The sequence below is a fragment of the Zophobas morio genome, unplaced genomic scaffold (assembly GCF_036711695.1).
Source record: "Zophobas morio isolate AGI-343-1 ecotype UQ-CSIRO unplaced genomic scaffold, CSIRO_AGI_Zmor_V1 ptg000005l, whole genome shotgun sequence".
NCBI lineage: Eukaryota > Metazoa > Arthropoda > Insecta > Coleoptera > Tenebrionidae > Zophobas > Zophobas morio.
Window position 1 is genome coordinate 16,698,468 of NW_026972110.1, and position 11,255 is coordinate 16,709,722.

The following is an 11,255-nucleotide window of genomic DNA, read 5'->3' on the forward strand; positions in this document are numbered from 1 at the left end:
AGAAGCAGTATTTGTTGGACTGTACTTCAGAAGTGAGAGAAGTTCTGTCGAAGTAACTGTCGACGAATTTTTTTGGTTCATTGAACTGTTTTCAGGGGTTTGGAACATGAAAAAAACTGCAGTTTGATACATTATGTATTGTTATACCTCCTCTAGCGAGTTCCCTTAATGACGTGTTTACAAGGATATTCTCTTTCAAAGGAATATTCTGGGTTTTTTCGATTTTTCATCAGTTGATGTACTATTTAAAACAACATTTGCTCCAAATTCAAATATTTTTATTTCAAAAAGAAAACATTGATGCTATTTTCGAGAAAACCAAACATGGTATGATCCTAAATTTTCAAACCTTTGTCTTTTCAAATAACTGATATATTAAAATAAACCGGAACACTTCCAGGGCCAAAAAAACTCGAATCCTCTTCACGGAGCTCTTTAACACGATCCGCCTAGCCGACAACCTAGAACACCTAAGAAAAACCCTGCCTCGTTTTGGCCACTCTCTCGCCTCCGACCGCCGCAATTCCCTATGGATGTTCGGTGGCTATTCTCTTTCGCACGGTCCACTGAACGACATTCGTTTGTTCGACACCCGCAACAGCACATGGATGCAAGTTACGGTCGATTCCACAACACCAGATGCAAAAATGCCCCAAGGCCGATATTTCCATGGAGCTGACATCATACATTCCAAACAAGCTATATACGTGTATGGAGGTCTCACAAAACCAACGAAATCATCGAACAATAGAACATTGGACGACTTCTGGCAGTTCGACATACAAAACCAGCGCTGGAGCGAGGTGGAAAAGGACGGCGAGTGGCCGCCGTCTCTCTCGAGTCATACTTTAACGTCGTACCGAGGATCGACGCTTGAAAGTTTGATCTTGATTGGAGGGATATCGCCAGGAAGTGATTTTCATAAGCTGGTTTGGGAGTTTAGGGTGGATACGGAGCAGTGGCAAGCGTGGAGTACGAGGGGGCAAGGACCGAACGGGATTTTTGGACATAGTACAGTATTTCATGCGCCTACTAAGAGTCTGTATGTTTTTGGAGGGTACATTTACGAGCAGCAGCAAGCCCGACTTTCGAATAAGTTGTTCAGTTTGAATTATACCACGAAAGTGTGGACGGAACTTAATGAGTTAGGGACGTCTTTGTATCTGGTAAGTGTATAATTTTATAATTTAATATATCAAGGCAGACAACCAATTTGCAAATGTTTTGCAGCCTCGCCCACGTTTTTTCCACTCTGCTGTAACAACTGACGACTTCATGTTTGTAATGGGAGGACGTATATTTCCATGGAATATAAGTGACACATTGTACGCTTACTCATATAACTGTAACCGGTGGATTAACCTAATGTCTGAAGGTAAAACCCCCATACACGTAGATCTCGTTTAATTATTAGATACCTATCAGTAGCACTGGAAAAAGTTGGACCCTTACCGACACAAACTTATGCGCAAGCCATGACGATAGAGCCTGACGGCGACGCTGCCTACATCGTAGGTGGCTGGGGAACTGATTCTCAATGTTCGGTACTCCGTCTGGAACTACCCGAAGACTTATGTTCGTTGTGGCCAAGTCGCGATAGTTGCATTAGGATGGCTGGATGTGGCTATTGCGCATACAAAGTTGGCAGCGACATATTATCAGAAGTGTGCCATACGAACACTTATGAGTGTCCCTTACAAGAATCTCCAGTTAACGGTTGGTAGTACTGCGTCTAGATTTCAACTGTTATCAACTTAGAATACTACTATATTTGTACTTTTTAGCTTCAAAAATATCTAACTCGGGCACCAGCTGCACCGACCCTGTAGTCAACCGAAATTGCTCATCTGTAACCGACTGCGCTTCATGCGTGCAACTCGGGTGTTATTTTTGCAATAATGTGTGTACCCCAAACGCAACCTGCTCAATATCGCTACTAAGTGATTGCTCTCCGAATAATTGTTCTAAAAAAGAGCCCGATCAGTGCCGTCAGACACCTGGTTGCGATTGGAATTGTTCCAAAAGGGACTGCGTACCACGTAAGAACCACCAATAGTAAGTTATAACCGTACTGAAAGCTCTATTTCAAGTGCTCAAAGGTCAAGAAGCCAGTCCTAAAGTTTGTCCAGCACCGTGCATGCATTATAATACTTGCGGATCTTGCTTAGAAACGGCCCACTGTAGATGGTCAACGCAACTAGATGAGTGTATATCTGCCGCTTATCAGCCCGCTTATTGTGCTGGAGGAGTGTGTGGTTTGGTGTTGCAAGCAGATGATAAACAGTACTGTCCTGCACCCTGCAGCTCGTTTACGCAGTGTTCGGATTGTCTGGTGCATGCACATTGTGGGTGGTGTGCCGGCCCTGGGAACGGCGAAGGTATCTGTACGGAAGGGTCAAATGATAGGCCGATGCATGGAACTTGTAACGATGTTTATTTGAAAGTGAACCCTAACATATCGGTAAGTACGACATTTATTACAAGGGTACTGTTCCGAACACCAAACTTTGATACAATGGTCACCGATTTTCGGGATTATTAAAATTGGGAGATGAAAATATTGTATGTTGGCTAGAAATTCACATATTGTGAGCTTTTACTTATTCTGTTTTTGGGATAAACAATATAATGTGCCTACGTTCTTGTATTTTTCAATTCAACGGGCGACTTTTTCAGTACCATGAAAAGGGATAGCCGGGGTAATCATTGCCACCCGTATTGAAGGACAATGATTAATTAATTATTCATTGTAGTTAAATGTAGATGAGGTATTTAGAATCATAAACCTAACCTCATTTTTAAAAATCGATCGATTTCGCAATCTTGTTAGGGTAAATATCAGGATTACGGTAGTAGAATAAATAGGTATTCCGTGTATTCCTGGTCCGCGACGATAATTGTCAATCGCATAGCCTCTGGTTTTCGAGGTCCAAGGATACCACCGTGGTCCAAGGGAACCAATGGCCAACTACGATTTGGCACCCTTTGCGCTTCCTATGGTCGTAACAACCGGGGGTCCGTGGTATGTGATTGATTATGCTAACCTCAAAAGTTCGCTGGGTAATTAGAGCTATCTGCCGTAATTTTCTTTAACGAAGGAATTCCCGAAGTTGTAGGCCACCACTGCAATAGCGCTGGCGATCGGACGGTAATAAGCATCACTTCCGCGATGCCAAAGCCTGGTTATTACAGTGGCGTGTAGACAAATTTGGAATATTGGCAGTTGAGCGAACAAAACAAAAATTAAAAGAAATAAATTTGGAAATTGGGGAACGAGCAACGACCCTCGACCTTCTGTTTTTCTCTTTAACCACAGCTCCATACAAACCACCGCAATAGTCTCTATGGTTAGAAAGTATCGTTTATACTAGGGTCAAACTCAATCACCGCCAGGCAACAAGCAGAAAATGCCCACTTAACGGAGACTAAATCCAATAGGCGAATTGGTAATTTAGACTCGGATTCGCGCATTTCGTTTTTGCCATACGGCTCCGGTAATTTTCATAGATAACTAAATAAGTATCAAAATGACAACAAAGCCACACGCTTTAATGAAGCCATACTTATATCAAAAATTCAATTACATCAAAACATCTACAAAGTGTCAAATTCAATAAATCAGAATGAATCCATTAAGGCTACATCGTGAATCGAATTCCTCATTAGATAAATAAAAAAGTACCTGTTAAATACGATCGAAATCACAATAAAGTTGTTCGGTACACACGTCGCTGTGAGAGGCATGTCCGAAACTGATCATTCAAAAATTCATTCATAGAACACAAATGATAACACAAAACCGCATTTTGTCTTAGGAGTGATACATTTTGCTAGCTTTGACACGTTTGAAAACCAAACTTTTTTCTGCAGACAATAAAGTTGCGGTACACACGTCGCTGTGAGAGGCATGTCCGAAAGTGATCATTCAAAAATTAATTCATAGAACACAAATGATAACACAAAACCGCATTTTGTCTTAGGAGTGATACATTTTGCTAGCTTTGACACGTTTGAAAACCAAACTTTTTTCTGCAGACAATAAAGTTGTTCGGTACACACGTCGCTGTGAGAGGCATGTCCGAAAGTGATCATTCAAAAATTAATTCATAGAACACAAATAATAACACAAAACCGCATTTTGTCTTAGGAGTGATACATTTTGCTAGCTTTGACACGTTTGAAAACCAAACTTTTTTCTGCAGTCATTCATAATTATTCAAAATGCATGGAGAGATGACGCTAGGTATACAAGGAATTTTTGAGGTTAGCAGAATCAATTTCAACCATGAAATTCGACATCTGTTTGTAACCGATATATTTAATAAAAAAATCATACTTATTGACTCCATCAAATGTCATCTAAAAATTTTGTATTGTTAATTGTCATTTACTTGCCCTTGTAAACGAAAATCCCTAAATTAACTAGACTGATTTCCCTACTACACGCTAGGGACGTTAAATGTACGCTTAATGCAAAAAAACCCTCAGTATTACATACATAAATTATATATTTATATTTCAATAATATATATCATAAATTAATAAAACATAAAACAAATGTAGGTATTTCCTTCGTTCTTGGGTACTCCTTTATTCTTACTTAGGCTACTTATTTAGACTAAGCGAAATTATATTCGTTAATTATTTCACCTGAAATGTTTCACTGTAATCAACTATATGCCAAAAGTCGCCTAAATTCGCTACCCTGATGGTGCTAACCTTGTTTCAAAGTTTGCTATTCCAGATAATGTTCAATGTTGTTACTGTCAATGTGTTCGACTGTCCTTTTAGGAATACGACCTGAACGAAACATACACGTGGAACTGGAAACGGTGTCCCCCTGAAGACGAATGCACCAACGGGCACCACAACTGCGCCGCAGAGTCCCAACGCTGCGTGGACCGCGCCGACGGCTTCGAGTGCGAGTGTGGTCCAGGTTACAAACCCACGAATTCGACGAAGGTCTCTGCAGCGTCCACAGTTTGTGAGCCCGTGTGTCCCTTGGGTACGTTCCCGATTATCCATGTTTATTCTCTTCAAGTTTCATCAATCTCTTCAAATTGTGACAATTCGCTTGATGTTGCTTTGCTTTGCTAGGCTGCGTTCGTGGTCAATGTGTACAACCTAACAAATGTCAGTGCGATTTTGGCTATGTTGGCGCTAACTGCAGCATCCAGTGTCAGTGCAATGGCCACGCTAACTGTGAAGGTCCCGATAAATTGGATAAGTGCTTAACTTGCCATAATAACACAATGGTGAGTTCTCTCACCTCTTGGAAAAGATGTACGAGTGAAACGGAATTTTCAGGGAACGCAATGCGAGAAATGCAAACCGTTGTTCGTTGGAGATCCCTCCAATGGGGGGCAGTGTGTGCCATGTTTGGAGTATTGCCATGGTCACACTTCGATTTGTGTGGATAATAGTACTGATTTTGATTTCGAGGAGTTTATGGACTTTGAGTCCGAACGGTTTGTGAAGAGTTTGAAGGAAGGTCCGAAGACGCATGCGCGGTGTCTGAAGTGTACTAATCAGACGGCCGGCAACAGGTGTGAAGACTGTATAGTAGGTACGTATGAGGGCTCGACGAAGTCGACGATTTTACAGAAATTTGGGTTAGGTAATTTCAGAGGTACAGAAGACCATCACGATCCTTGCAGACCGTGCGATTGTCACGGTCATGGTGACACTTGTGATCCAGTTACTGGTGATAAGTGTAACTGTAAAAACAATACAGAAAGCGACGCTTGTGGCGGCTCTGGAAAAAATTCAGCTCATCCTTGCTGGATGGTGCAATGCTCAAAATGTAAAGAAGGATATTTGGGGACACCGACGTCGGGTCATCAGTGTTACAAACAAATGCCTGTGGATGCGAAGATGTGCTTTGATGCTAAAGGCATTGGTAAACACACTTTTAGACATAAGGAAGTGCTTATTTCTAATCCTTGTGTTTTTCAGACGAGTGCAAAGTAACCCCTAAGGCGCTTCTCCCCGGCGAGATAGTATTTTTCGTAATCCAGCCCCGATTCATGAACGTAGACATACGCATAATGATCGACGTAACTCAAGGCAACTTGAATGTATATATGAGTACTCACGACGACACATACGTAGCGTACCCTAACGCCACTACCGGCGTAAATACTATTGATCTCGATGCTCAATACGGTCGTTGGGACAACGGTACCCAGAAGACCAAAGACTCATTTTTAGAACGCGAAGCTTTGGGACTGCGTACTTACATCACAATAACGCAACCCAATACAATTCTTTCAGTAAAAAATCTCAGAGATAGATTAGTCATTACGTTACCTGAGGAGTATCACAGCTTGGAGTCCACAAGGTTTTTCCTTGTACTTCAAGCCTTAGATCCGGGAGACTCGGCGAAAAAGAGCGCGTTCGGAATCGTGTTCTCACGACAAGATCAACTACACATTGACTTGTTCGTGTTTTTCTCCGTGTTCTTCTCTTGTTTCTTTTTGTTCCTTGCGGCTTGCGTCGTGGCGTGGAAGGCCAAGCAAGCCGCCGATGTGAGGAGAGCTCGTCGAAGGCACGTTGTTGAAATGTTGCACATGGCGAAGAGACCTTTTGCGAGTGTTACCTTAAATTTAAGTACCAGATCTAAACCTAAGAAGTCTGCGCATTGTGATTTAAGGCCTGTTGCGGTCGAACCTACAGGTACGTGTTGCTTGTTTATAGTCATTGTGTATTCATTTTTGTCTGCAGATGATGGGTTAGCGGCCGTTGCAACAGTCTTTGTGAGTTTACCAGGAGGTCAGAGTCCTTGCGTTAAACTTGCTTTAGCGTCATCACTGATCCTTCTCGTCCGACAGTTTCCTACAGGAGGAAGAACTTTCCTGAGGAGGCGATCTGCACATGCAGCGCCACCTACTTAAGTATTGACTCTCTTGAATATATGTACCTATATGTTTTATATGTTGCATAGATGAATGTTTATTTATAAAAATAAATATTTTTTAAATGTTTATGCTCATGGTTGAGTTAAGCGTTTCAGCATTCGGTAGTAGCAGTACTTGATGTCGTACTCCATGTCGTACCAATAGTTGACGGCTATGCATTTATGGCTCTGTCTGACGTGGTGGAACCAGAGGCTTGGTATATAAAGAGCGTCTCCACTGTTCACTCTGATTTTATATTGCGTAGCGTTGTTAAATTGGGGGTATTTTTCATAATGCTGCTTCTTTAATGGATCGACGGCAACCCATTCAATTTTTTCTGTTTGTTTATCTTCAATATTCGAGGTCTTACTTATAACATCTTTGTATGTCCCTACGGGGTACGTCCTGTGTGGTACATATGGTAAATCAGTTGGCGGTATTAAGATAAAGTCTTTGAACCCATCTAATACGCAGTAAATGTTTTCATAAGGGTCTTTGTGCACTGAAAACGAAAAAGATTATTCCTTATTCGGGTTTAAGGCAGAGAGAAAAACGCACTACTTGTAATTGCCCGTGCATCTCCCATCCAAAAGTTTATGGCATCAGGTTTTTTATTAAATGCCTCCGAGGCCCATGGTATTTCACTGTCCACGTCTTCCATCAGTTCCCCAAAGTCTTCCGTTAAATTTGAGTTTTGTTTTTGGATGTAGCAAATGTGTTGCCGACTAAAATAGAAACATTTTTAGATCTTAAACTGAACTCAGACAATGGATATCCATTATATTTATCAATTTTAATTTAGAATTTAATATAAACAATTCTGCTGGGTTTCCGTTATACTTGCTATTGTGTTATTTAAACTAAAGAATGTAAGTATGTAATATACAGTGTCCCAGATAAAAGTCCGCGTTTTTATGTATACGATCATCAAATTACGAATTCCAATTTCTTTAAAAGTGATCCTCATTTTCCTGGAAGCATTCTCACCCTTAAGAAAGCTAGGTTATGATCGTCATTGACATTTACGACAGTTCTGAGTAGTTTGATTTATCATCATAAGAAGGCGGCAAAAAGTATGAAATTATATACAACTGTAGTTTTTATAATCACCTTGTATATAGTCAATTAAATTAGATTTTTCCCAGTATATTATGTACTTATTAAAGGATATTATAGCTTAGCCTTACACTGCAGAATTGTTTGCATTATGGAATACTGGGAAACTTTTGGGAATACATTTTTTGATTATTTTTTAATAATAGTGCATTTAAACTTACTTTTGGTCATCTAGTTTCGTTAAAAATTCCTTCATAGTCATTTGCACTTCTTCAGGCAAGACAAAATATTGTACCTTTCCTTTTTCAGTTATTTTGGGCGCTAGTCCGTCAGCATAGCCATTGGGTGTTACAGCAACTGTGACTTCTTTATCAGGAAAAGTGTCCCTAAAATTCCAACTCAATTTAACAATTTCTTGAAAGTATGTTTATGACATACATGAAATACTGGGGTGTCCATTTTGACAAAGCTGGAAAATGGTCACAACCCCCTTCTATTAAGACCGGGCAATTTTTGCTAACATAATCTCTATAAAATCGAAATGGCCAATTTGGGCTCGACGCATCTTTTTCCGATATGACTGGAACCTCTGGGTGGACGTGTAAAAGCGCTGCGAACACATCGAGGAAAAATTTAAAATACGATAATACAGAAAATGAGGTTATGTTCAAACATTTGACATTTGATTCAAAGTAAAAACATGTTCATCCAGTAATTATCACCAAGTAAGCAACTCACCTTTAGTTTCTTCCTTTAACACATTAAAAGCATCTTTAATAACTTGACTACTCATAATTTAGCACTTCGTGTCTTCCAAAAAAGTGAGGTTATGTTTCTTATTTACATTTAGCAGAATGTTGATTTTTCGTCCATACCGCACTTCTTTCAAATTTTTGACAAGACCCGTGACGTCCAGATGTAAACTGCATGAAATCATTAGAGTGGACCACGCCGGAGAATTGGGGGCTGATGTGATATATGCTGGACAAATGGCTGTCTTGGGTAGCACTTCGAAAGGTCCGGTTATTAAACACATGTGGGACCAGGAAAAGGGGCACAGGGCGAAGTTTGAGGAACTCATCAATGAGCATCGGGTGAGACCAACCGTGATGACTCCCATTTGGAATGTGGCTGGGTTTATGCTGGGGGCTGGGACAGCCTTGCTGGGAGACAAGGCGGCGATGGCGTGTACTGTTGCTGTTGAAACTGTTATTGTAGAGCACTATAATGATCAACTGAGGACGCTGATGGAAGATCCTGAGGCTAATAAGGAGTTGATGCAAACTATTAAGAAGTTTCGAGATGAAGAACAGGAGCATCATGATTGTGGAATCGATCATGGTGCTGAGCAGGCGCCTTTTTATAAAGCGTTGACTGAAGCGATTAAGTTGGGGTGTAAGGGGGCCATTGCTATTTCCAAAGTAATTTAATTTGTAGGTTAATTTTCTCCCTTGTAAGCACGGTTAATTATAATTGTTGCATTTTGACACTTGTTTTTTTTACTACTGATAATGGAATGTTTGTACCTGCTGATCACAATTTAATGTTTAAAATGGTTATTTAAATTTGTAAAAAATTGATCTGTTACATATAGGTTTTGCAAATTTTCTGAAGAATGCGGTGTCCCGATTTGAAAATTAAATTTGGCGCTGAAAATTAAGCCATGGAACCGCATTTAGAAGCAAAAAACATTTCGATAACGTTACTTGGCATGTAGTTCAAATGTCTTAAAAATTCGAAACAGTATGTTATATTTTGTTTTTTTAGCCTTAAAAGCAGTTTCTTGTAATCAATTCTACATAAATTTGCCTGTCAGTCTTGTCAATTTCACTATTAATATAACTTGAAAAAAATCGAAATATCCCAAACTGTACGATCCGCTTTTCTTACGCATCCTGTGCGTAAGAACACGGATACATGAATAACGGGTTGTGTGAATTTAGCGATTTTATGAAATTACAAGCTAAATTTAACCTACCCTTTTTTCAACGTGCTGGCACCAACACTGTTATACAAGAAGTGATGTCAGCGGGTCCAAAAAAAAAAGAAGCGCCTGAGGCCTGACATTCCAAAAAATCTATCTGTGCTTCCGCATTTGAAACCCAGTGCAACATTCCCCTGAAAATATATGGTTGCCTATGTTACTGACTGACTTTCTTATTTTATTTTTAATTGTTTAAATAAGATCTATGGTTTAAATGCGGACACCACAACCTTAGATCATACATATAATAATTTATTGTATGTTCTAAGCCTTAGACAGGTGGATAAATTTAAGGCAGGCGTATCAGAGAAAATAAAGAAGAGCTTATACTAGATGCTTAAAAAATAATTGTAAATAGATACGTTTTCTGTTGGTTTCAGAATATTATTGTCGATTTCATTTGGGATCAAGTGTAATCGGTCGGCTTGTGTTATTTGATTAGACGGACTTTCCATACCGTCGATTAACGTAGGAAACGTTAATGACAGAAGTAGATCGGGTTACTTGGTGTCTAAGTGAAATTTATAATTAAACTTCTCAAACTGATTAAGAAACTTACATATAACGGTCACAGATGTCAGTACGGCAGATCAATTTATATGAACTTGTGCTGTGGGATATTAAATTTTAAATTACAACGTGGTAAATAAAATTGAATTTTTGTTGATTTATTTCTTAAATTATCCCTTTTATTAAAATCTCTGATAAATTAGATATTTTAATAAGACTTTATAAGTTTTTGGCATTCTTTTGGTTGGATTTGTATTACTTTTTTCGTGTGCTCGATTGTCATATTTTCTGTTTTGATATCAACAATTTGATGTCAAAGTGTACTTTATTAACCCGCCCATATTTTTTTACCTTAAAAATACAAAATGGTTTAACAACATTTTACAGAGTAGATTTTATTTTAAGGTTTTCGTAAGCACAGTAAATCGTTAACCAAAATTTATCTGTGCATCTCCTCCAAAAACTCGATGACGTCGTTTCAAAATTTTGCAGGATAATCATCAATGCTTTCATATTTTTCAAAATTGTTTATGCATATAATATGTCTAAATAAGTTCACATCAATTTCTTGAAATTTTGTTTTCATTTCAACTACGATGCAACTTATTATTATTTATTATAATATTGTGCACTGCAATTAATTTGCAAGAATATTACCAGTTTCATGAATGTCTCTTACTAATATTTCTATTAAATTTTTGTCCTTTCATTAACTTTTTCGTGTAATACTTTCCACAGCAGCGAAATAATAAACGTTGCTGCAACAAGAATTTAGATGAAAGTGTATGTCGTCTGTTGACGCAAAACTC

At 39.1% G+C, this 11,255-nt stretch overlaps 3 protein-coding genes across 7 annotated transcripts in view; 2 read left to right on the top strand and 1 right to left on the bottom strand.

Moving 5' to 3' along the window:
• Nucleotides 1-6,983, top strand: part of LOC135122863 (multiple epidermal growth factor-like domains protein 8) — a 36,522-nt gene extending 29,539 nt beyond the window's left edge. Inside the window, exons 7-17 of one of the 3 annotated variants that reach the window (XM_064047333.1) lie at nucleotides 401-1,166; nucleotides 1,231-1,375; nucleotides 1,426-1,716; nucleotides 1,785-2,039; nucleotides 2,091-2,461; nucleotides 4,792-5,005; nucleotides 5,098-5,255; nucleotides 5,308-5,566; nucleotides 5,618-5,899; nucleotides 5,956-6,675; nucleotides 6,724-6,983. In XM_064047333.1, the coding sequence (XP_063903403.1) occupies nucleotides 401-1,166; nucleotides 1,231-1,375; nucleotides 1,426-1,716; nucleotides 1,785-2,039; nucleotides 2,091-2,461; nucleotides 4,792-5,005; nucleotides 5,098-5,255; nucleotides 5,308-5,566; nucleotides 5,618-5,899; nucleotides 5,956-6,675; nucleotides 6,724-6,893 (3,631 nt within the window). In that variant the 3' untranslated portion in view covers nucleotides 6,894-6,983. Of the gene's footprint in view, nucleotides 1-400; nucleotides 1,167-1,230; nucleotides 1,376-1,425; nucleotides 1,717-1,784; nucleotides 2,040-2,090; nucleotides 2,462-4,791; nucleotides 5,006-5,097; nucleotides 5,256-5,307; nucleotides 5,567-5,617; nucleotides 5,900-5,955; nucleotides 6,676-6,723 lie in introns of those variants that run through there. The other 2 variants (XM_064047334.1, XM_064047335.1) reach the window with 2 other exon arrangements.
• Nucleotides 6,927-8,809, bottom strand: LOC135122873 (bifunctional peptidase and (3S)-lysyl hydroxylase Jmjd7-like). Its single transcript, XM_064047346.1, has 5 exons — nucleotides 8,691-8,809; nucleotides 8,391-8,562; nucleotides 8,174-8,338; nucleotides 7,455-7,621; nucleotides 6,927-7,398 (listed from the first exon to the last, which is right to left on the bottom strand). The coding sequence occupies exons 1-5, from the start codon at nucleotides 8,743-8,745 to the stop codon at nucleotides 6,989-6,991; spliced, it is 969 nt and encodes a 322-aa protein (XP_063903416.1). The 5' UTR covers nucleotides 8,746-8,809; the 3' UTR covers nucleotides 6,927-6,988.
• On the top strand, nucleotides 8,524-9,439 carry LOC135122875 (5-demethoxyubiquinone hydroxylase, mitochondrial). Of its 3 annotated transcripts, none has more exons than XM_064047349.1 (2): nucleotides 8,524-8,612; nucleotides 8,806-9,439. In XM_064047349.1, exons 1-2 carry the CDS (start codon nucleotides 8,608-8,610, stop codon nucleotides 9,380-9,382), a joined length of 582 nt encoding a protein of 193 aa, XP_063903419.1. In that variant the 5' UTR covers nucleotides 8,524-8,607; the 3' UTR covers nucleotides 9,383-9,439. The 3 variants fall into 3 exon arrangements, with proteins under 3 accessions (XP_063903419.1, XP_063903420.1, XP_063903421.1); XM_064047350.1 differs by having other exon boundaries at nucleotides 8,558-8,677; nucleotides 8,803-9,439; XM_064047351.1 differs by having other exon boundaries at nucleotides 8,602-8,677.
• The last annotated feature ends 1,816 nt before the right edge of the window (nucleotides 9,440-11,255 follow it).